This window comes from Agelaius tricolor, unplaced genomic scaffold (assembly GCF_023055355.1).
Source record: "Agelaius tricolor isolate 1412-34295 unplaced genomic scaffold, bAgeTri1.0.p SCAF_4, whole genome shotgun sequence".
Taxonomy (NCBI): domain Eukaryota; kingdom Metazoa; phylum Chordata; class Aves; order Passeriformes; family Icteridae; genus Agelaius; species Agelaius tricolor.
Genome location: NW_027269264.1, coordinates 19,599,690 through 19,621,167, shown reverse-complemented (window position 1 = coordinate 19,621,167; position 21,478 = coordinate 19,599,690). Strand labels below are relative to the sequence as shown.

Here is a 21,478-nt window from a genome sequence, read left to right as displayed (position 1 = left end):
TGTTAAGCTGAGGGGAAAAAAATACCAGTGGTATTCACATAGATATAAATTACTTTTATGGCTGGGGAAGCTGAAGCCCCAGTGAACTTTAAACACTGACTGTGCTCCTGCTATAAATTGCTGTGCTTGGGGTAATTGGTCAATAAAAATTGAGGCTTGCAGCACCACCGCAATACTTGTCTTCCTCCTGCTGAGAAAATATCATCATTAAGTATTTGAATTAAAATTCAGACCTAAAAGGAAAGCTTTTTTTTTTCAAATTAATTTCCTAGAACAGATATTATATAAGTATCAAAACAGATCACGTGTATTATTTCAAAACATGATCTGTGGTGAGGAAAAACTGTATGTCAGTTTTTATACAGCAGAGGGGGGAAAAAAATCGCTTCAAAAAAACATCATCCATGACCACCACTTAGAAATCATCACCTGTATCTTGAAAATATATATCCAGGTATGCCCTGAAAGGAGTTACCATATCTATATTTCAACAGTCACATGCTCAGCACTCACCTACATACACTAGTATCTCAAGGGTGAAGGCAGAAAAGTCCACCAAAAAGAGTACAATTTCTTAATGCTTTTTTCAGTAGAACAGCAGCCCAATGTGAGTGGTTTGGCTTAAACATGTACAGGTCAGGAGCAACAGTGGGATGTATAGTACCTCCTAAGCAACTCAGGCACCTACCTCCTTACTTTCTAGCAGAAGCAAGGCACCCAGCTTGCTTATTTAATTTCTAACAGACCCATTCAGTAAGCAGAGCAACTTCAAGTACTACATGTGCTGCTTCTGTACTTCCCAGCACTTACCAAATAATTCCCTGAAAACAAGACAAAGGATAAATGTGTGCATTTTTAAGAAGTGACTAAACTGGCCCACAAAATGAATTATGTGTGGAGAAGCAAGTGCACTGATACTTCAGCTGAGTGCAAAATATGCTATGACAAAAACAGCTTCATAGAGAGGCAGTCCTGGGGTGGACTTTGGGGGTAGTTCCCCACCATGGTGTTAATCATTGAGCTCTGTCAAGGTGGATTTGAATTAATTAGAAACTGTAACAGGGATCCCTGGGCAATACTAAAAAAAAAGAAAAAAAGAAGAAAATAACAGGGGAAAAAAAGGAAAAAGAAAAAAAAAAGGGAGAAAAAAGAAAAAAAAAAAAGGAAAAAGAAGGCAAGAAAAAAGAAAAAAAAAGAAAAAGGAAAGGATAAAAAAGAAAAGTGAAAAACAAGGTAAAAAGCTGCTTTTCTGACTTCCTTCCCTCTGCTCTGAGAATGAGAGCTAATGTATGCAGGAGAACTGAGGGCAAGGGAGGAAGCAGAAAGGAGAACTGAGAAGACGTGATATCTAGGGATTGTATTTAAACTGGCATTGCTAGATTAAACACATGTCACTGCAGCCCCAAGCTATAATTTCACACCACTTCTAAACTGATTTAATGGCTAGCTGCCACCAGGTTCCTTAGAAGGAAAAATCTACTGAGTTAGCTCACTGAACCAGCCTGCTGAGGGTTAAGAGCAGGAATATGCAGCCAAAATTTTTCCCTCCATGGCATCTGTCCTTAAGTGCCAGTCTAATTATTGACTAGACTGAGCTCTCCCTCTTCACTGTACACAAACAATAACCACTTCAAAGTCTGGGAAGAATGGCAGTAGTACTCAAACTGAATTCCTTGGGTACTCAAACACTACCTTTTTACCCTTTTCCACTTCAGCTTCTTCAAAGAAACTTTACATCACTTTTGAAAATATAAAAGTACTTTGCAAAGAGCAATCCAAAATCTTCAAATACAAAAGGAGGACAAAAATGAAAATATATATAGTTTGCACAGGTCAAAGACCTAAAATAATTTAGCATTTTGCTCCAAAACCAGATTTGGAATAAAAGAATCATGTGCATACTCAGTGCTCATACTGTTACTGAAATGCTTCTGCAGCTTGCAAAAATGTCCAGCAAAAATAAAAATTGCTATCTTGAGCAAGCAGTGTGTATGTGGCCTTCAGAATTGCTATTGGCAATGGTTCTGTGCTGGTACCTCTGAACTGTGTTCATTGTTGCTATTCTTAAAACACCTGAAAGAAACTTGAGTTTAATGAGTTTACAGAAGTACCTCACAATAAGAGCAGTGTGAGTCAAATGCCAATATCCTGACAAGCTGTCCATTCCCGTGCATTGCTAACAATTACTCCCTATTATGTAAACAGCAGGCTCCATCTTTTTAACATGTTTCCTATGGGGAGATTTTGGAATGAAGAAATTTCCTGTAAGTGTATTTACCCTTCTACTGATTTACCAGTCCAGCATCTGACAAATGCTGTATTACTCACCAGGTCTGCTTTTACCTGTTTTTTTTTTCCAAACACATTCCAAGCTCTATTTAATCAAGGATTAGCATGTTATGGTTTTTTTAACGGAAATTAAGAGAAAGGAGAATTCCTTCATTAAGGATCTGATTGCAGGATTGAAAGTTTATACATAAAATACACTCAAGCACTGATGATTTGATTTCACTTGGATTTCACAAAGGTTTGGGACTGCCAGGAGCAAGGCTTCCCTCTCATTATCTTCGTATTTACTTTGCTAATTTTAGCTCTTTAGTATTTCATTTACATATAGTGCACTTGAGCACTTCCTAATTCCTGCAAATTTCTGATAAAAATCATCCTAAAACTATCAAACTAGAGCAGACCTTTCTAATCATCTCTCAGAAGAACGACAGAGTAGGGCTCACTGCCTTACAGGCTGCATCTGCTCTGCAATTAAGAGATATGGCTGCAGCATTTTAGATATACTTCAAATACACTTAATTTTGTCAGCCTTATATAACAGAACAGTTAAAATACATAAGCATGAATGTCACTGCAGGCATTTAATTTGAGTAAGCATCCAGTGTAACCAAAATGAGCCTACATACCCCTCACTGAGGCATAGGTTACCACAGCTGAGTTACTGCTGGTAACTCAGGTAGTGAGACTAAAGTGAGCACAAGCATGACTGTCCAAGCTGACTGCAGAGTGTTACAGAAGGAAAAGCACTCTGCTTGTTTATCAGAGCCACAGTGTTCTGTGGAAATAGATGTGTAGAAAATTGAGAGCTACCATTTCAAAATCACATTAATGTGAATTTAGAGATGAAAAAAATAATCTCCTTCCTTTATTCTCAACAAGCCTGATACTTCTCAGGTTGTGCTGCACAGGCCTTCAAGAAAGAAACTTCATTAATTCAAGAATTACAGTTGGACTTGATCATCTTAGAGGCTTCTTCCAACCTAAGTGATTCTATGACTTTAAGTAACAACTAAATATTAAATAGGCATTAGTGGCAGGACTAGTTTGCATATGATCAGCAAACATTACTTAATGCAAACAGAAATTCTACAGTTCTATTGTAAAATAGATGCCCTAGATGAGAAACTCAGTGACTGACAGTACAACAAAACCCAGTGTTAGTCTGTTTTGAATCACCAGGAATGTAACCAAAGAGAAGTGTATTTCTGAATTCAGAGTTGGTATACAGAATTTTGTTGTGTTTGACTTAAAGAACTTCAGTATATTTGTTTAAGATTTTTAGTCTTCCTATCCTTGAAAAATTTCATTAAGTCATCATCACTATGATATTTCAAATTCAGCTAATGATAGACTTGCCAATTGGAACAACAGCCTGGAATCTGAAAAGGAAAATAAAAGTACACTGAAAAGATAGAGGAACTTTTTTATAAACAAAAAACTATGAAAGCCTATTTTCAGTGCCATGTCATGACTGATCAATACTATTATTTCGCTTACATAGAGTGCTTCCACTCTGCTGCTCTTGACTGACACACAAGACTGCATATGTTCATGCACTTTCAGTGCTGGATTAGACACTAAAAGCCTTAAACATGTATTTAAAATCTTAGCTTTGGAGAAAAATCACAAGTAAGTGAGGTCATATTGATAAAAGAGTAAACACAGTTTTTGTACTGAGACAGCTGCATAATAAAAACTAATTGAAAATGTTGAGAGTCAAAATATTTGAAGCTTAATGATACTTATTAGAAGTGTCATTAGCATTCTAGAAAAATAGTTTTCTATTGGGTACACAAAGTTTATAATGACAAACCACACTCCTGGAAAAAGACAACTTAATGGTTTGAAAAAAATAACAAACTGCAATACAAAACCAAATAAAACAACCCACATATCAATGAATACATTAAAATGACTATTTAATTATCAACTCCTAATGACAATATAAGCAAAATTATTCTCAATGAAGAAAAACAAAATAGGTATGTACACTGTAGCTCGGAGCATCCTTTAAGATTTTCAATTCTGTAAACAAACTGGGTATACATTCAACAGGAAGAACAAACATCAAGAAATTATCCATGACACTATATCACTTAAAATTTAATTCCATATCTAGTTATTGTAGTTATTTCATTTTAGAATTTACTACACAAAAAAGATGAGAGAGAAACCCACACCTTTTGCCTGAAGTTTATGCATTATAATTCCACCTCTTCTTTAAAATGTTCTTTATAAAATAAGAGCAATGAGAAAGAAAAGGAGCTGAGGAAAGGAAATGAACAGCTTCCAAGCATCTCACAGAGCATTGCTACATTTTATTTAGATCATATAAATTACTTCTCTCAGAGATCAGAAGGATATGGGAATATGCTTCTAATAAACAGACTAAATGCATTCAGTTCCAGCAAATTGGATTCATACCAGCAAGCCCCATGCACTCGTTGACAAAGAGAAAATGATAAAGCTTACCATGCAGCTTAACAGACTAAAATGAACAACTTTTTAAAAGGACAGCTTTCCTGAACTAGTCTTACTAGTAACCAAGAATATTTAGACAGTTCTAAATAATAGTTATTCTGACATATGGCTGATGCATACAACTAATTACAAAATAAGGAAATGCAATGATTACTCTAAGTATTGTGGGTATAAAATTCCTAGAATGGATTTGAAACTTCGCCATCTGCGAGTGTAACATCACAAAACAAAAGATCCATGAATCTTTACAGCAATTTCGGTTTATGTTCTGCTTCTATCTTTTGCAAAGATGAAAATAAGGGTAGCCTGAGGTGTTTTTAATACATTTGGCACTGTTTCTCTAGGCAGATAAGCTAACACAGATCTCTCAGCCTTTAAGATGGTTCAAATATTTACCAGTATGTCCATTTTTAAGAATAAGACCTTATGCTTTGTCTCCAGTACACAGCTATTAATTAACTTCTCAAAACTGCATTATGAGAAGGCAAAACTGACATTTCAAACCTTGACAGAACTTTAAAACAGATGAACAAAAAGGTAAGCCTGTTAGCTTATTCTTTTAAGATTTCTCTTTAAAAGAGAAAGCTCTTTAAAGCAGCAAACTAAACATTAGACTATAATTTGAATCAGAGCTAAAAATTGGACAATAAACAGCAGCCACTGCACATAGCAAGATCAAGACAAAATGAAGTATTCTTAAAAATAATAATGAAATTTACTTTAATCAAAGTAAAGTTAATTAAAGTGCACTTTAATCGAATTTACTACACTAGGTACTGCTGCACATGGTGAAATCCCACTGAAAAAACACAGGTCAAAGCCTAGGTGCTCTACTGAATTTAAAAAGGTGAACACTTTCTTGAAGGAGAAAATACAGTAATTTAATGGGCTTGTTGATGCCAGTCACATGTTACCAGGTCAGAGCAACTGCTTCATGAGAATGGTTAGACAGATCTGCTTGCTGGAGATGTGAGCTGGACAGGGCTGCGTGGTAATACTGGCAGTAAAATCACTTTGATAGTAAGAAGTCATTATCTGATACAAGAGGGGTTTCCACAACTGACCTTAAAATCATACTATCATCATGTCCTATATGAACAGTTGCTGCAATAGAAACAAAACACATATGGAGTTGTTGGAGCTTTAGAGTTCTGTGGATAAGTACACCATTATGTTTCTCAGTGTAGATTAGGCCTAAAATGCTGATTTTTTTGGCTGGAATATTTAGGATTTTACTCGCTGGCAGTATTAAAGCTTTTTAAAAAGAAGAATCTGGTACGCTTTGGCAGTTTACATTCTTTCTACGTTGCTATGACAAATTTTCAAAACAAAATCTTACAGTTTTCTATACATACTGTTACGTAGGAGACACACTAGTTAATACAAGGAACCATATTTTTACCGCAGAAATAAAAGGTACATTGGTGCCTTTTCTGCATGTTTGCTCTTTATATTTTTGCTTGCTTTGTCCACAGATATTTTCCACGCCCTTCACAGAGATGTGCCGGGAGGTATAGTTCTTGCTTTTTATGAGAAGTTGTAAATACACTAAAATTCTGAGATTATGACGTATGACTTAAAAAGTAATTTTTGCTGTTGTTTTTGCCTTTAGGCAAACTAAACTCAAGCCCATCTTTCAGATGGGGAGCTCAAACCTAAACACATAATTTTCTGGCTGTGATCCAACAGGCTTCTTAAAAGAGGGAGACTCGTGCCAAAACAAAGCGCGGCTCGGAGCCTGGAGCACGAAAAAGAGAGACGACACTGAGCAATCCTGCCTGCACAAGCTGTTGGCACTTGCATGTCAAGGGGAGGTGCGACGTTTGCCCACTATTTTACTCATTAGCCAGCAAGCCCGATATAACGGCATCAAGAGAAAAAACTATCTGCATCTATCTATACAAGTATCTATATATATAGATACAGATAGATTAGATATAGATATATTTATGCGTGCGTGCGCATACACACATTCCCCCAACACATGGAGAAATATGCCACTTTTTTCCACCCCACAACGTGTTGAACGGATAGAAACGTGTTTAACGTTGTTTTCCGTTCACTCTCTCTGGCAGGCAGAAAATGCCAGCGAGAGGCAATCGGGGCTGAGTACTGCTCGGGCTACCGGGACACGGCAGGACGAGTTATCCCGCTGGACGAGCGGCGCACTCCCAACAACACTTGGCGGAGTGACGCGCCAGAGCTCCGGGCTCGGGGACTGACCGGCCCACCGCCCGGACAGCAGTGCCTGCCGAGCGCCCCGGGCTCCCGCCGGGAATCGCACCGACGGCAAGTTTTCCTGCCCACCCGGAGCCGGCGCGGCGCCCACCGCCGGCGGGACGGGACACCGCGGCGGGACACCCCCGCCTCCCGCGCCCCCGGCATACCCCCCTCACCCGCGATCCTCAGGCAGGTCTCCAGACCGGCGGGGGGCGGCTGCCGCCGCCGCTCCGCTTCGCCCCCCGCCGCCCGCGACGCCGCGCCCCGCGTCCTCTTCAGCGCGGGCGGCGGCGGGGCTGCGCGGCGCCGCGCCTCGGCCCAGCTCTTCCGCTTCATGGCGGAGGCGGCCGCGGCGCTACGATCCCCTCATGCCTCGGGGACCCGGCGGCCGGAGGGAGGGGAGGGACCCCGCGGCGGCGAGGGCGGCGGCGAGGGCGGCGGCGGCTGACGCGTCCCCGCGGACACCGCCCCCTCCCGCCGCACCTTCGCCCCGCAGCCCGGCGGAGCGCCCGCCGCACCCCCAACAGCCGCCCCTGATTGGGGCGCGCGGTGTGGCGTCACCGGCGCGGAGCGGCGGGGGGAGTGACGTCATGGCGGCCGCGGTAACAGGTGGGCCGGGGCACGCGCCCCCCCGCCCCCGCTGCCGCGGCGCCGCTTGTCTGGGCGCGCGGCCGGCCCGCGCTGCTGACGTGGCGCTGGCTGCCCCCGGTGGGGAGCGCGGCCCGGGGGCTCCGCTCCGGGGGCTCCTCTCGGGGGCTCCGCTCCGCGCGCTCCGCCCCTGCCCTGCCTTCTCTGGGGCCTCGCTGCCCTCCAGGTGCCCCTCCTGACATGTACCAAGAGAGGAGCCCGAGGACTTGGTACTTTGTAAAGCCAGCTCAAAACAGTCCAGTGCATGTAGGCTTCTGGTCTGAACGTTAAATGGGCTGATCCGGAAAGTTTAAATAACTGTGTTTGAATCTGCCTCTTAGATACAGCGATACTTTAAAATACATAGTTATTTTAAATGGCCGTAGCACTAAACCAAGCCGGTAGGTAAAACAGCTTCTGAGAACCACTCCCTTCCCACCTCCGTCTAATGGCCATTATGAAAGCCCTGGAGGGAGTACTCTACCATCTGCTGAGTGCGCGTATTTATGGACAAAAACTTGCTGGAAACATTCTAGTAGCCACTATCCTCTGCACGACTTTTTAAAAAATATCCTTTCTAAGTAACACCAGTCACCTAAAATTCTTCTGACACTTTGGAAACAAATTCTTCCAAGGTGACTGTGGCCATCGTTCTTCCAATTCATTATGAATGTGGGAGTCATTGTCTCGCAGGGGTCAAGCAAACTCTCTCAAGCTGTGGCCAGATGCAAAAGGCAGGGCCAATGCCCTGATTAGGACACCTCAGCTCTTCTGCTGAATCTTCCTCTCTCCTTTTTTTTTGTCTGCAGTTTGTGAGTCTTTCTGAAGAAGTGATTTTGCTGGGATAACACAGAGGTTGTAGTATGGTTCCTGTCAGTATTGAAATAGTAAGGGTAGATTACTTCTACCTAAAAAGCTGTAAAGCTACAGTTTAATTAACTTCAATATCTTTTAATCGCCCATAATCCTTTTAGCTGTAGTTAATTTTTAAAAATGTGCTTATTAGGACCAACAGAACGATTACCATTGTATATTCTTTTAATTCTACTAAAAGCAAAAAAAGCAGGAAGGCAGCTAGAATGTTTCCTTTAAAATCAAAAGCACCAAGAACAACTGCAAAATAGAAGTAGAACAAGAATCAGTGCCCTTAACTGTGATTATCAGGTTAATGAAGCAGAGTGGAAGCACTACATATCAACTGGCTATTCATCATACATTGTCTTTGAAAATAATTTTATTTGTTTATTGTCTTTGTTTTACAACCATAAGTTTTCCAGCCTGCTTTTGGCTGTTTAAGTAACATGAGGCAAAGAGGCAGATGGATTCCAGAGTTCTTGGCATGCTGAAAAATATTGTTGAGCTGGGGGACTGCTGGAGGGAGGAGGCAGCTCCTTATTTGAGACTGTAGGAACAGTGGTTCATGAAAAGCAGACTTCACTCCCCCGCGAGCCTGAGCTGCCTGTCCCAGTCTGTTATGCCGAGTTTGAGGAAGCCTCTGGCCAGCCCTGAAATCACAGGGGTTGAGAGTCTGCATGTGACTACCTTTAGCCCTGTGCCGAGTGCTGTTCAAAGCAGGGAACTGACAACTGTATTTTTACATTCATAAAATCCTTCTTCTAAACATGTAATATCAAAATAGAGGTGTAATGAATAAGTTGCTGAGGCATGGTATCTTTAATAGAATTACATTGTTCAGTATTGTTATGTTTCTTACGCAAGCCTTTTATTTTTTATCAAGGAACAGTGCACTTAATTTCACGTGCTCTTAATGGTGTAAAGCTTTCCAGACCTTGCTCTGGGCCTGCCAGTGACCTTAATGAATGCAGGAACAAACATCTTCACAAAATGCCATTTCACAATTGCATTAAAGCTTAAAAGGGGTGAAAATTTGCAGTTGAGACATGTATGTATGGTAACATTTTACAGTGAGGGTCAAAGATCAAAGGCTGCAGAGAAGGATCTGCTCCTCCATAAATCCTGGACATTTTTTTTTTCAAATTGCTAAAAAGTGTATCCTAGATGAAAGAGGGCACATCTACTTTAATGAAACCAATAGATGTTGAACATAAACATCTGTAGATAAATGAATAATATGAAATATGCCAGAACTGCAAACCAGAAAGAATGCTGTTATGCTTACTTCAGTTGTCTAAGACAGAAATAACTAAGAACAATTTATTCTGAGACCTCTTGCTCAGAGAAAATACGTATATACAAAGGAAGAACATCTTGCTGCAAATCTTCATAGGAACACAAATTATTTGGGTTACTCCAAAAACAATAATCTGATCAGATACAAATTTAAGACCCACCCCTCTCTGGTCTTACAGACCCATGTTTTTGTATCACACAAAAGAATTGCAGACAATACAGGATGATGTATTTAAAATATTTATTTCAATTTGTGAAATGTGTTTCATAACTTCTGCCACTGCCAGATGCAAATGAAGTCCAGGTGTTCAAAACTGTGGCTTTTCAAGGTGTATTTCAATACAAAATACAGTCATACAGTGCTGGAAGCTTTAAAACAGTGCTGAAAAGTCTTGGATTGAAAGCCAGTGTTGATCTGCTGAAGGCAAGAATCCCAAGTTCTTCCTGAGCAAAATCTGATTTCTTACCTTAGTGCACCTTGAACAACGATGTTTAAAAAAAAACTAGCAAGTTTGTCTGATGAGACAATAATAAGCTCTAGGATTTTTTGCAATCAGTCTCAGTTGTGTTTTAGTTTTTATTATCTTGTACTCAATGGAAATAGCACTTTTATATCCATCTCTAGTGTCAGGTAGTTTATTCTATGCTTTGATTTTCTACATAAGGTTTCAGATGTCCCACAAAGAAGCAACAGAACCAATGCTTGCTGTAATTCACCAGAGAGCTGTTCTTGTAGAGCACAAATTTACAAAAAAAGTATACATTGCTTCAGTGTCATATGTCAATAATCTGGGGTTTGTTTGAGAAATTCACTGTTTTAACTCCTGCCAGCTCCAAGATTGTATTAATGGGAACATGATCCAGCCTGTTTTTATCAAGGTGCAAAAAATGAACTTCGTTGCCTGGAATGAGAATAACATGTAAATTATTGAATAACATATTATTTATTCAAAGATGTAAGTATATTGAAGCAGCATTCTGACTACCTACCAGTTACTGTACAAATGTGTATTAGTTCTGTAGAGTGCACATATTCTGTATTTTAAACAATGACAAAATGTTTTTTAATTATATTAAAGAAGCAAGGAACATTGACACATTTAACTACTTTAAATCTGCTGTAGCAGGATATTTCCTAATAATGTGGTGACTGTCATGTTGCAATTCCCCCTTCATGCTTTACCCCTCTAATAAAACCACATTAAATGCCTCAAATCACATGTGAAAGCAGAATGTAGGTAAATACCACAATGCCAAGAAAACCCTCCATACTTTGAGGCAGTTGTTCCATCAGCGATCCAACCAATTTCTGCAGTACTGTGATCAGGTTTATGCCACCTCTGTGGGAGATGGGACTACGCAACGACACTCTGCAGATTTCTTCATGCGACAGAAATCACACAGTTCAACACCAGACTGTCTCCTTGGGACCCACAGGGACAGAAGGCGAAATGGCAGCAAACAGCTAGAGGAGACAGTGGTGACTTTCACACAAAACAAAGCAGCTCACCTGGGCCTAAAATCAAAGCTCCTCCCTGCTGAGCAGGGTCTCCTTGAAAATCAAAAGCTGGGCCAGTCATTGCTCTCCATATACTCCTAATACTTCCCAGAAGAGTGTTTGATTTCACATGAGGGCTCCGAACTAAACAAAACCACAAAACACTTGTTATGTGGAAATATGAAAGTATGTAAGAGCAACAACAATTAACAGCTGCTATGAATACTTTAGAGATTCCTGATTACCAGTGTTTTCACAAAATATAGCCTACGAGACACAGTCTGGTGGGCAACTCATTTTCTCTTTACATTGTGATCATATTATTTTATCAGAGCATTTCTGTTTTGTTTGTGAAAGTCTAAATAAGGTGAGAAAATCATTCTTACCTGATGCTTTATTACCTTCACCTCTTTTCATCCCAAGTATTTTATAAATTTCTCTTTGTGGATCTACATATATTTCATGTGTATATCCAGTTAAACTGCAAAAAGGCTGCAAAATATAGGCATAGACACAGACAGACACAGAAAAATAAAGTAATATTTGTAAGGTTAAGGCAGTAACAAGCTAGGTTTTACTGACAACAGCAAAAATACCAACACTCTGCCAGCTTCATGCTCCCCCCTCTTATTTGAAAGCTGTGTATTTGTTAGTTATATTAAAGTACAAAATTTTTAGCCTCAAAGCTTCTATTAAAACAAAGCTTTCAGTGAAATCAAGAAAGGATGTTTCCTTAGCAACACCTGGTGGCTTTTAAACTGCAAGTTTTAATTATTTGCTTTAGTTGTGTATTACTATTAGAATTGCCTCATGAACGCTATCCTTTTTTACTGTTGCAAAAGACTACCTTTTCATGCAAACCAAATCCCTCAGTACAGACCAAGAGGACATAATAGAGGATTCATTGTATTTAATGACCACTTTATTTACCTTGATGTGATGATATGATGACTGTCCAATAACTATAAGCCTCACATTCGATTCCTAGAACAGAAGATGGGTATTGAAGCTGTGAAGAGGAAGTGGGTGTCCTACATGACTTCAAAACATTGCCAGAATCTGGTGTGCCGAGTTAGTGATTGCAGTGCACTGACTTAAAATTGTTTCATGTTAACATAACTTCCATGTTTGGAGACTGTACTTTTGTATATCACCCACAGTTAGCAGCAACATTAATTTTTTAAGTGAAAAAATATTTTTAAATACAACTTTTATATTACAGTTGTGTAATCTTTAAGTTTCCTGTAGCATTGACAGGATTGTCTTTTCAATTAATTGCAACATGATATGATTTTGGAAACTCAAAATTTCCACTCAATTGCACCTACATCTAAAGAAGAAGCACACAAAGGATGGTGCCCAAACATTTGGGATTTACATATATGGACCCATTGATAGATATAACTTGCATTTATATTGACTGCTGTTTTTTGCAGGTGCAGCCTTAAGCCTGAGTCTGTAAAACAGAGCCCAAAATTGAAGTTCATTTAGATATCACTAAAACCAGTTCCTAAATATAAGGTTGTTTTATTATATATTTGCCTCTCCCATATAGAATAATTTCCCATATAAAATAATTTTGCTTGTTATGAAAAGAAGCCCTCCTAAAATCAGAATCTTTTCATTAAGAAAAGCGCATTCTTAATTGACATTTTTGACTCTCTAGATACATTTATTTGAGGAGCCAAATTAACAAAATGTCCTTTTGAGTAACACTGATCAAACAGTTTAGAAATATCTGTCCTGAGAAGGGAACCTGACAAAGAAATTGCCCATTTTTGTCCTCATAATTCCTAATCCATCTCAGATGGACCTAGATGGAGTTGCCATCAGCAATGACCTGAGTCTCTGTCATTGGCTATGCTGCTGTTGGGAATAAAGTAAGGCAGAATTTCAATCAGCAGTCTAGAAGAGACAGATTGACCTTCCACATTTAGCAGGATATCATTGTCTTCTCTGGCATCTCCTACCACCCAAAAAACTCATATTGATAGCAACCCCTGCCCACTCTACTTCTCTTTTCTGTCACTGTCATTCCTGTTTGTGCAGCTGCCCTGGAGAGCAGGACACACTACTAATGCACTTTACAAATCACCATAGAAAAAGATCCTATTTTTAATCCAGATCAATTTTCTGATCTTGTTCTGTGTACATCAGCCGGCCCTACTAGCATAATGGACACGCAGTAGTTAGCAGTCAGAAGACAGCTGTCCAGGGCACTACTAATACTGAAAGAAATGCCTGTCAGATGTTGTCTAACTGCTCTGAGCACAACAGTAAAAAGAGCACCAAGCTAATAGGGCAGGGAGAAATAATGCTGTTCCAACAGAGCGTGCAATGCCATAAAATCCTTTCCTGTGTCTCCTAGGCAGATTCATTATTGCTATTGTAGCAAACAATGAAAGTGCTTCTTCTGAGCCTTTTTTTTTTATTCCTCGAAGCTTTATGTAAGTGCGTAGCTGGACATAACAGATCTGCTTGATTGTGGCCACAAACACATTAAGAGCAGAGTACTTACTTGTAAAAATGCCTTGGGAACTTTTGCCAGATCTTCTACGTACTCCTTACAGGTGTAACACAAAAAGTTCTGCAACGTACCCAATTGAATGTGTGAGAAACAGATACAACTGCATAAATAGGAAGCAGCAGACTTTGGACACACACCACTTTGGAGGTGATCAGGAACAAGGAATGGGAAAGATTCCAACCACAAAATTTGGATTCGGATAATGGTTTAACCCAAGCCTGAACAAGGACACTGGGCCTGCAGCCTTGCAAATATTTTTATCTCTAGGTATTTTAGGAATGTGATAGCTGGCTCGACAGCCGGGAAATCAAGGAACACGATACTTGTTTCCCTAAACACCCGGCTGAAGAAGTATTTCCTTTCTGGTAAATAGTGTTTCACTTTACCAAAGAACAGGGGTCTCAGGAGAAGCACGGCTCTCCTTTGTGTTCCTGCCCAGCCCGCGCTAAGCCCCCGCACCGCCGCCCTCCCACTGCCCCGCCAGCAGCCGGGCTAGGCCCCGCGACGGCCCCTCCTCACCCGCACGAACAGCACGATCGCTTTCTGCTCCGCGTACAGGGCCTGGAAGGGGAAGCTCCTGCCGTCCGCGTCCAGCACCGGGCAGCGGGCGGCCTCCCGCAACTGCTCCTGCTCCGGCCGCCGCCCGCAGCCCCGCGCCCGCCCGACCTGCTGCGTGACCGGGGGCGCCGGCGACCCGGCCATGGGAGCGCGGAAGGGAAAGGCGGAGCTGGAGCGGAAAGGCGCGGGCCGTTGTGCGACGGCGAGGAAGCGACGGGCCCGGGATGGAGCGGAGCCGTTCGCTCCCGGCCGGGGGAACGACCTCGGGCCGCCGCGCCGAGGCCCAGGAGGAGGCGGGGGATTCCGATGGAGAGAGCGAGTAACCTGCGGCCGAACGCGCTGCGCGTCCGTCAGCCAGAGACGGGGTGCAGTTTGTGCCCGGGAAACACAGGAGAGTCACTCGGAGCTTCCAGGAATGGTGTGCAAGCAGGAGCAGTGACATGGCTGCACGGCCCTCGAGGTCGGCGTTATTTTTGCGGGAGGCCGCAGACCTGCAGAGGGCCGTAAGCGAGATGGAAAACTTGTCGAGGAGTTGTCGAGCTGCTCGGTTTTTGTATCAGACAAAAACCGCACCAAACCCAGTGTCCCGGTTCATGCAAAAGCAGAGCTTCACCGTGTCTTGACAGCTGAATAGCAGATGCTCGAGTGCACGCAGAAATGAGTGAACAGTTCTTACAAAAAGAAAAACACTATGTCGTTGAAGAGTATTGTAGTATTTTACATTGTTGTGTCAGCTGAAAGCTTATGAGAATGAGGGTACTTTTCTTAGTGGGCAAAGGACAAAGAAATATCAGAGAGAATAGGACTGGGGGGAATCTCCAGAATTTTTTCTGCTTTGTGAAACTGTCTGATTTTATTAATTCCAAAGTTTCTCTTGGCAGACTGTCCTGGGGTCTGTATGTTAGTGTGATCCAAACTTACATCCCCTGTACTTTGGATTAAGCCACTGCTTTTATATTACCAGGACTGAGCACATAAAACAGGTTAAGTTTTGCATTTCAATATGTCCTCACAAGGACTTTGATTTGAAAGGTGATGAATTCAAATTAGTAAAGATTAGTAAAGAACTTCAGGAAATTGTGAAACTTATAATTCTCCAATGCAGTTGGACCCAATGATTTTAAAGATCTTTTCCAACATAAGTAATTCTATGATTCTGGAAGAATATGGTCAGTTGTTTTCATCAGGCTTCCTTGTTCAGTTATTAGTGTGTTAGAAGTATGCAGCACACTTCTTCCCCTAGCAGTTCATAAACCAAACTGTGTGCTGTGTGCTGTGTGCAGCAGCCCTGTAGCTCCCTCAGCAGTACTGATGGGAATGAGCTGCCTAACCTTGACTACTGCAAGACAGCAAGGCAGACAACTGACAGCTTTTGACAAACTTTGGTCTTCATCTTGAAGCTGAAGGGGATGGGTAATCTTGTTGTGTTATGCCTGTGGTAAAACCAGGAAGCATTGGGCAGGACTCAGGGGCACAGCTCAGGACTCGATCATCAGGAGAGCTTAAACCAGAGCCTTTGCCACTGCAGCTGGAAATCAGAAGAAGCAGTCATATCACTGTAGGGGATCTACTGATGAAAAGAATTGGGCATTGTGGTGTCACAAGCTCAGAAGACACTGCCCCGGGTCAGTCTGCACAGAGCTGACCTTGTGCATCCAGAGAGCTTGTTCTTTCTTGATTTGAAATGAAATCTGAGTAGCCCAAGAGAGACACTCTGCCTGTCTGGGAGAGGTGGTAATCATTCCTACTAGGCCAATGAAGACTGCCTGCAGACTTTGCTTTATGTAATTTGGCCTCCTTAAACTAGCTGAAGAAGCACATCCTTAACAACTGGTTTCAGTTGTATACAAGTGAGGAACAGCAACTTTCTTCTGAGGGTATTTTCCAAAGTATTCTCTAAAACCCCTCAAGCACCATGTTTCTAACTTTTGGTGGAGAATCTTAAGTGTTGTAAGAATACAAATACAAATTGCTGTCACCCCCACTTTTATAGAGAAAGGGCAGAAGCGAAGACAGTTGTACTCTAACATGTTCTCTGAAAGAAGAAAAACTCAAAATTAGCAGTCATGTTTTGAAAGCTGAAGCTTAAAGCCTTTCATTAATACATCCTTAACAGAAATGCAGACGTAAGTTTTTCTTAGATGGGAAGAAAGAATCCATATCTGCTGGACAGTACTAACTACCTAAGTGTGCAGTCTACTAAAACTATATAATTCTTCTGTGTGTGCTGTGAATAGGGAAATTTCCTTTTCTTTCCCTTCCCCTCTTTTCTTTATAGCTCACAAATATAGAAATGTGGATAACTTAACCAAACACTTTTGTCAGAGTGATGTATTTTTCATTGTCCTAAGGAGAATCAATCAGTGCATTTACATTATAAATTTCAATTCAGGATGCAAGTCACTCTCTTCATTGAAGTGCAATTTACAGTTGTAGAGAGAAATTTAGCTAATATTTAATTAATCAAGTGTTGGGTTACTTTGTACTGTGGATAAGAAATTTAAATTCCTACCATTTCAAGAGGGAAGATAGTAATTACACAAATATGGTGGTTAATTTATTTGTTCTGTATTGACTAGTGAAACAAAATACCAGCTGTAATTATGCAACCTTAATTCCTTTGTATACTGCAGCTACACAAAATATTTGACAAGAGAGGTGTGGCCTGTATCAATACCATAAATGTACTGCCTAAAGTATTTGGTGTTTATTTGTAAAGCAACACGTTATTATCAATTTACTGCACAATGTACTGTTTAATTAACACAAGGATATTTGTTCTTGTTAATCTAATATTGTTTAGCTAGAGATAACAAGGTTATTACTTATCAGCAAAAATAAATTAGTGTTTACAGTGCCAGGGAAAAACATCATGCTAAACACTAGCTAAGAATTAGTTGTTTTTAAACTGTTGTTGTAATAACAAAGGAGTAAAAGTGTATACTGTCCTGTAGATAAGACAGATTCTTCTCTACAAGGATGGTGAGAGAAGTACACCAGAGAAGTTGTGGACTCCCTGTCCCAGACAGTGTTCAAAGCCAGGCTGAATGGAGCTTGGAGCAGCCTTGTGCAGAGGAAGGTTCCCTACCCATGGCAGGGGGCAGAACTGGATGATCTTTCAAAGACCCTTCCAACTCAAACTATTTTATGATTCTATAATAAGAGGCTTTTTCCTTCATGTCTGCCTTTCATTGTTCCCTTAGTCTCACAATATCCTGGAGGTATGATTGAATAGCATCATGGAGTGATTCTTCCAACCAGCAAAGACAATACCCTTTTCCCGACCCAGAGATGGGGCAACTGAGAGGCATTTTAAAAACTTGTATTCCATTTACTGTCCAGCAAGGACAGTAATTTGCACTTTGAAGTAATTTTGCAAGAGGTGAGTTAATCTCCAGTTTCACTACCTGCTGTGTGTACTCATCCTGATGTTATTTCTCATTAGTTTTGCTTCCTGTTTTGCTTTCTGTGGTTGTTTTTTTATTGTTTGTTGGTTTTGTGTGTGTGGTTTTTTGTTTGGTTTGGTTTGTGCTTCTCTATTTTTGTTTATTGAGGGAAGATTGGCTGTTTGTTTTTTTCCTTGAAGGAAAAAACCAGACTTATTACTGTTTCAAAGCTTGCCTGAATTTTGCTTTTTGGCTCCATTTAAAAGTTCAAGATTGTTTACCAGACTAAAGGGCTTTGTAAGTCTGGCTGCAGTATCAGAGTATCAGTGCATATTTCATACTGACTAACTGTTGTTTCAGAACACAGATAATAGAAATGTAATTTAAAATCTACTCAAATAGTTCAGGGATTATAATGACGTATGGAGAGAAAATATTTTTCCTGTTAAATCTGATATATTTAGTTTTGTAAAGCAAACCCTACAGACAGAGCAGTAGTACAAACTTTACTATGCAACAAAATAACAGTATTAAGTGAAACGTGCACATCTTATTTAATATAGCCTCAAGGAACAAAGAGAACTTTTAATGCATTTCATAAGAAATCTCTGAATTGAATCTATTTCTGCTTTGCAGCTACCTACTCTGTGCTGCAAATGAGAAACAGAGATGACCATCTATGTGTCAAGCACAGTAAATTATGTGTGAAGATGCTGTTTATTTACTCTAAGTAAATATTGAATATTTTTTAAAATAACTAAGAAGTAGCAAAATACTACTGAAATAGATGAGACATGGTCAAAAAACAAATAAAAGATATGCTACAGACAGGCCAAACAGAATTGTCTTGTATCTTGTTAGCAATAAGGCTCTTAGAAAGTGAGCTAATTATCATTAGTGTAAACCAGATGAGAGGATTAAGAAATAAAAAATGTGAAAAAAAGCAGATGTGATTCTTTTATTTATGACAACATTGATATTTAGCTACAGTTGGGAATTTCCTTCTTGAGGCCAGTAGATGGTATAATATTTTCGCTGGAGGCTAATAGCTTTTGCTAATTATAGCGCACACTTGAAACAGATCTCATTTATTTATTGGTATATAATTAAGAGTAGCATCACTTTAGCATCAGACATATCTCTTGACCCTCTTTGCTAGAGGGATCAATTAGAAACCCAGGCTAGTTCTCATAAAGAGGTGGATTTGATTTTTTCACAACCTTGCCTGACTGTATCCTAAGGACTACAAATCCATGACCCATGTCCACTCTTCTGCCTTTCAAATTTGGCTAAAACGTGTTGACTCTCTTAATATTGACTGACTGAGATGATGTATGTGCCAAACTCTGATGAAGTAAGCCACAGTTTTCATTTAGTGGGTACTTTCTTAAGAAATTATTTAAATAAGAAAAGGAGTCCAAAGATAAAGTGTCTAATGCCCATGTGAACCCTTAATCAGAAGCTTTAGACATTACAGCTTTCCAGCTGGCTCTCCTAGGAGGGCCTTTAAAATCCTCTCCAGTGGAAATAATGTGTTGGGTTTGTTAACAATGAAACCTTCTACTACAGCCGGTAAAATTCATGCTGAAGCTGAGGTGGAGGGCCTAGGCCTGAAAGCCTTTTCGGTCTGGAGTTCATGTGGATGCTGGCATGGATCCTGCACTTGGTGCTTTGAGAGATAATTGTTGGCTTATGGCTCAAAAATATGGCCCCTTCTGTGTCTTCAATGTTTAAACAAGAAAGCTGTTTTTCCTCATGTTGTTTGCACCGTAATTTTGTTACTTCAACAAAGATGTCAATCTGCTCCAGATTTTTCTTTCTTAATGGAGCTATTTATTTTTTCCCTATTTTCAATTCCTATTTTCAATTATCTTTTTAATATATTTCTAATGCAGTCATTAGTTTATGCACAAAGCTAGCAGTTAAAGTGAAGATCAGAATTAAAAGGCAAATATAGATATATGGAATATACTTTAGTTGGAGGCAACCATAAATTAACATATATTAACATATCAGCTAAACCACAAATTCTTTAACTAAAATGTCAGTAAATGTAAAACAAGTGTTACCTTTCTTTGCATATTGGTGAAAGGCCATTCAAATTAATTCAAATTTATGTACTGTTGTTTCGTTACATCATCATCTTTCATGTTGTAAGTTAGAATGTGCCATGTCCTTCTGTCTGCAACCTAAGATTTCACATGCAGAAGCTAAAGAATACAGTGCACAAACCCAAAATCTGTTAAAAAAGAAGAAAATAATGGCAAAGGAATGAAAATTCCCTCTAAGCTCTATTTCTTCTTTTTTTTTTTATTTTCTTCATTGTTCCTCAATAAAATGTTTGCAACAATTTTAACTTTGTTTTCTTCATGCTAATGTTTATGCATCAATCATTTGTTAAATGCAGCTACTGCCATTTCTGCATAGTACATGAGTCACGTTTTTTTTCAAACTGAATTGACTTGTGTTCTCTCCAGAGAATGATCAACAGCCCCTGTTTAAAAATTCTCATTAGGCACTGTAGCATTCAAGCGGTGGCCCCGCCATGGTTTCCAATGTCTTGGAAATAGAACCCTAGGGATTTCAGTATCAGTTTGATCATACAAATATATTAGCTAGGTGTCATAACAATCAATCTGCAAAACATATGTATTTCTGTGGTGCTGCTATCATTAATTCTACAAAGGGAAATGCTTTAAAGAAGTACTAGTTGTTGTTTGAAAATATCAGAAGAGAGAAAATATCTGGCTTACAGTCCAAATGGGATCAACACAACTGCGTCTGGAATTGCTGTACCAGCAGGAATCTCTTCTTGCTAATGTAATTTGTGTGACCCTTTCTGAGTAGTAATTGCTGTGTTGCTTTTCTTAAATGAAAAGCCCGTACGACAGAAAAGAATGAATCAGGATTGAAGAATTCTTATTCCTTTCTACTGCTTTGTGGACTGCTAATTGCTAAAGCAGGCGAGTCTAGGCAGGGATTGTTTGTATGTATTTATTTATTTAAACAAATTTGTAAAATAAATTTTGATTGTCTTAGTCTATGGAAATATTTATCTTACTCTAAAAATGACTTCAGGAGGTATGATCCACTTGGAAATACACGTATACGTATTCTTTTTCTCCATTATACATTTTTCACGTGTGTGTCTATCTGCTTTGGAATGCTGCTTCTGTGGCCTGTCCTCCGCCTGTGTCTTGTGGCAGTGACTTTTGCGTAAAAGCTTTGATAAAGTGCTATTGAAAATCATACTTTTTAGTTATTTTTCCTTGTATATCTGTGTAGCTGTACTCTAAACAGGTCATTGTAATTCAGCCTCTGCTTCAGAAAATGTAATAAGGAGATTATTCACACTTGAAAGTTAATTCTGACTAAAGTAGATGTAAATTAAATTTCTGTAGCTATTGCCGAGTAAGTCTACTTGTGGCTGTGCTTATTTGAACTGTGTTTATCTGAAATAACTTTCAAATAATGAGACTAAATCAGAATAAGGCATGGTTTTCTAGGAAAAGACATGTAAAAACATGAGGGTGTTCAGAATACGTGTAGTTCACATTGTGGACAAGCTTTGAGAAGTCTTCAGTGGGACATGCTTGTAGCTTTGTTTGGGAATTTCAGGGGATAAAATGTCTTGAAATATCTTTGTTGTTATCTCTGATGTCACTTAGATAAAAGAATTTTTATCTAATTTGAAATTTACCTAAGAATTCTGCTTTCTTTGAAGGAAACTGATGACAATCT

The 21,478-nt window shown here is 39.8% G+C and overlaps 2 protein-coding genes across 10 annotated transcripts in view; both read right to left on the bottom strand.

The window, feature by feature from the left end:
• Positions 1-7,516, bottom strand: part of CDC14B (cell division cycle 14B) — a 44,176-nt gene extending 36,660 nt beyond the window's left edge. For 2 of the 8 annotated variants that reach the window (XM_071424796.1, XM_071424797.1), the window contains exon 1: positions 7,167-7,516. In XM_071424796.1, coding sequence (XP_071280897.1) covers positions 7,167-7,326 — 160 coding nt within the window. In that variant the 5' untranslated portion in view covers positions 7,327-7,516. The remainder of the gene's footprint in view (positions 1-7,166) is intronic. The other 6 variants (XM_071424792.1, XM_071424793.1, XM_071424798.1 and 3 more) reach the window with 5 other exon arrangements.
• Positions 7,517-9,995: 2,479 nt separating this feature from the next.
• PRXL2C (peroxiredoxin like 2C) lies at positions 9,996-14,945 on the bottom strand. 2 transcript variants are annotated; one of them, XM_071424788.1, is made up of 6 exons: positions 14,350-14,945; positions 13,785-13,853; positions 12,197-12,250; positions 11,653-11,758; positions 11,279-11,410; positions 9,996-10,670 (listed from the first exon to the last, which is right to left on the bottom strand). In XM_071424788.1, the coding sequence occupies exons 1-6, from the start codon at positions 14,791-14,793 to the stop codon at positions 10,543-10,545; spliced, it is 933 nt and encodes a 310-aa protein (XP_071280889.1). In that variant the 5' UTR covers positions 14,794-14,945; the 3' UTR covers positions 9,996-10,542. The 2 variants fall into 2 exon arrangements, with proteins under 2 accessions (XP_071280889.1, XP_071280891.1); XM_071424790.1 differs by having other exon boundaries at positions 14,313-14,633.
• Positions 14,946-21,478: the final 6,533 nt, after the last annotated feature.

Excerpts from the sequence above, each read along its gene's own strand:
- PRXL2C (XM_071424788.1), bottom strand. The coding sequence starts at position 14,793 with ATGTCACTGCTCCTGCTTGCACACCATTCCTGGAAGCTCCGAGTGACT. Across the intron at positions 12,251-13,784 it reads TTCCCAAGGCATTTTTACAA|GAATCGAATGTGAGGCTTAT; the intron begins GTAAGTACTCTG and ends CTTCTGTTCTAG. Across the intron at positions 11,411-11,652 it reads TGAAGGTAATAAAGCATCAG|TTCGGAGCCCTCATGTGAAA; the intron begins GTAAGAATGATT and ends GGTTTTGTTTAG.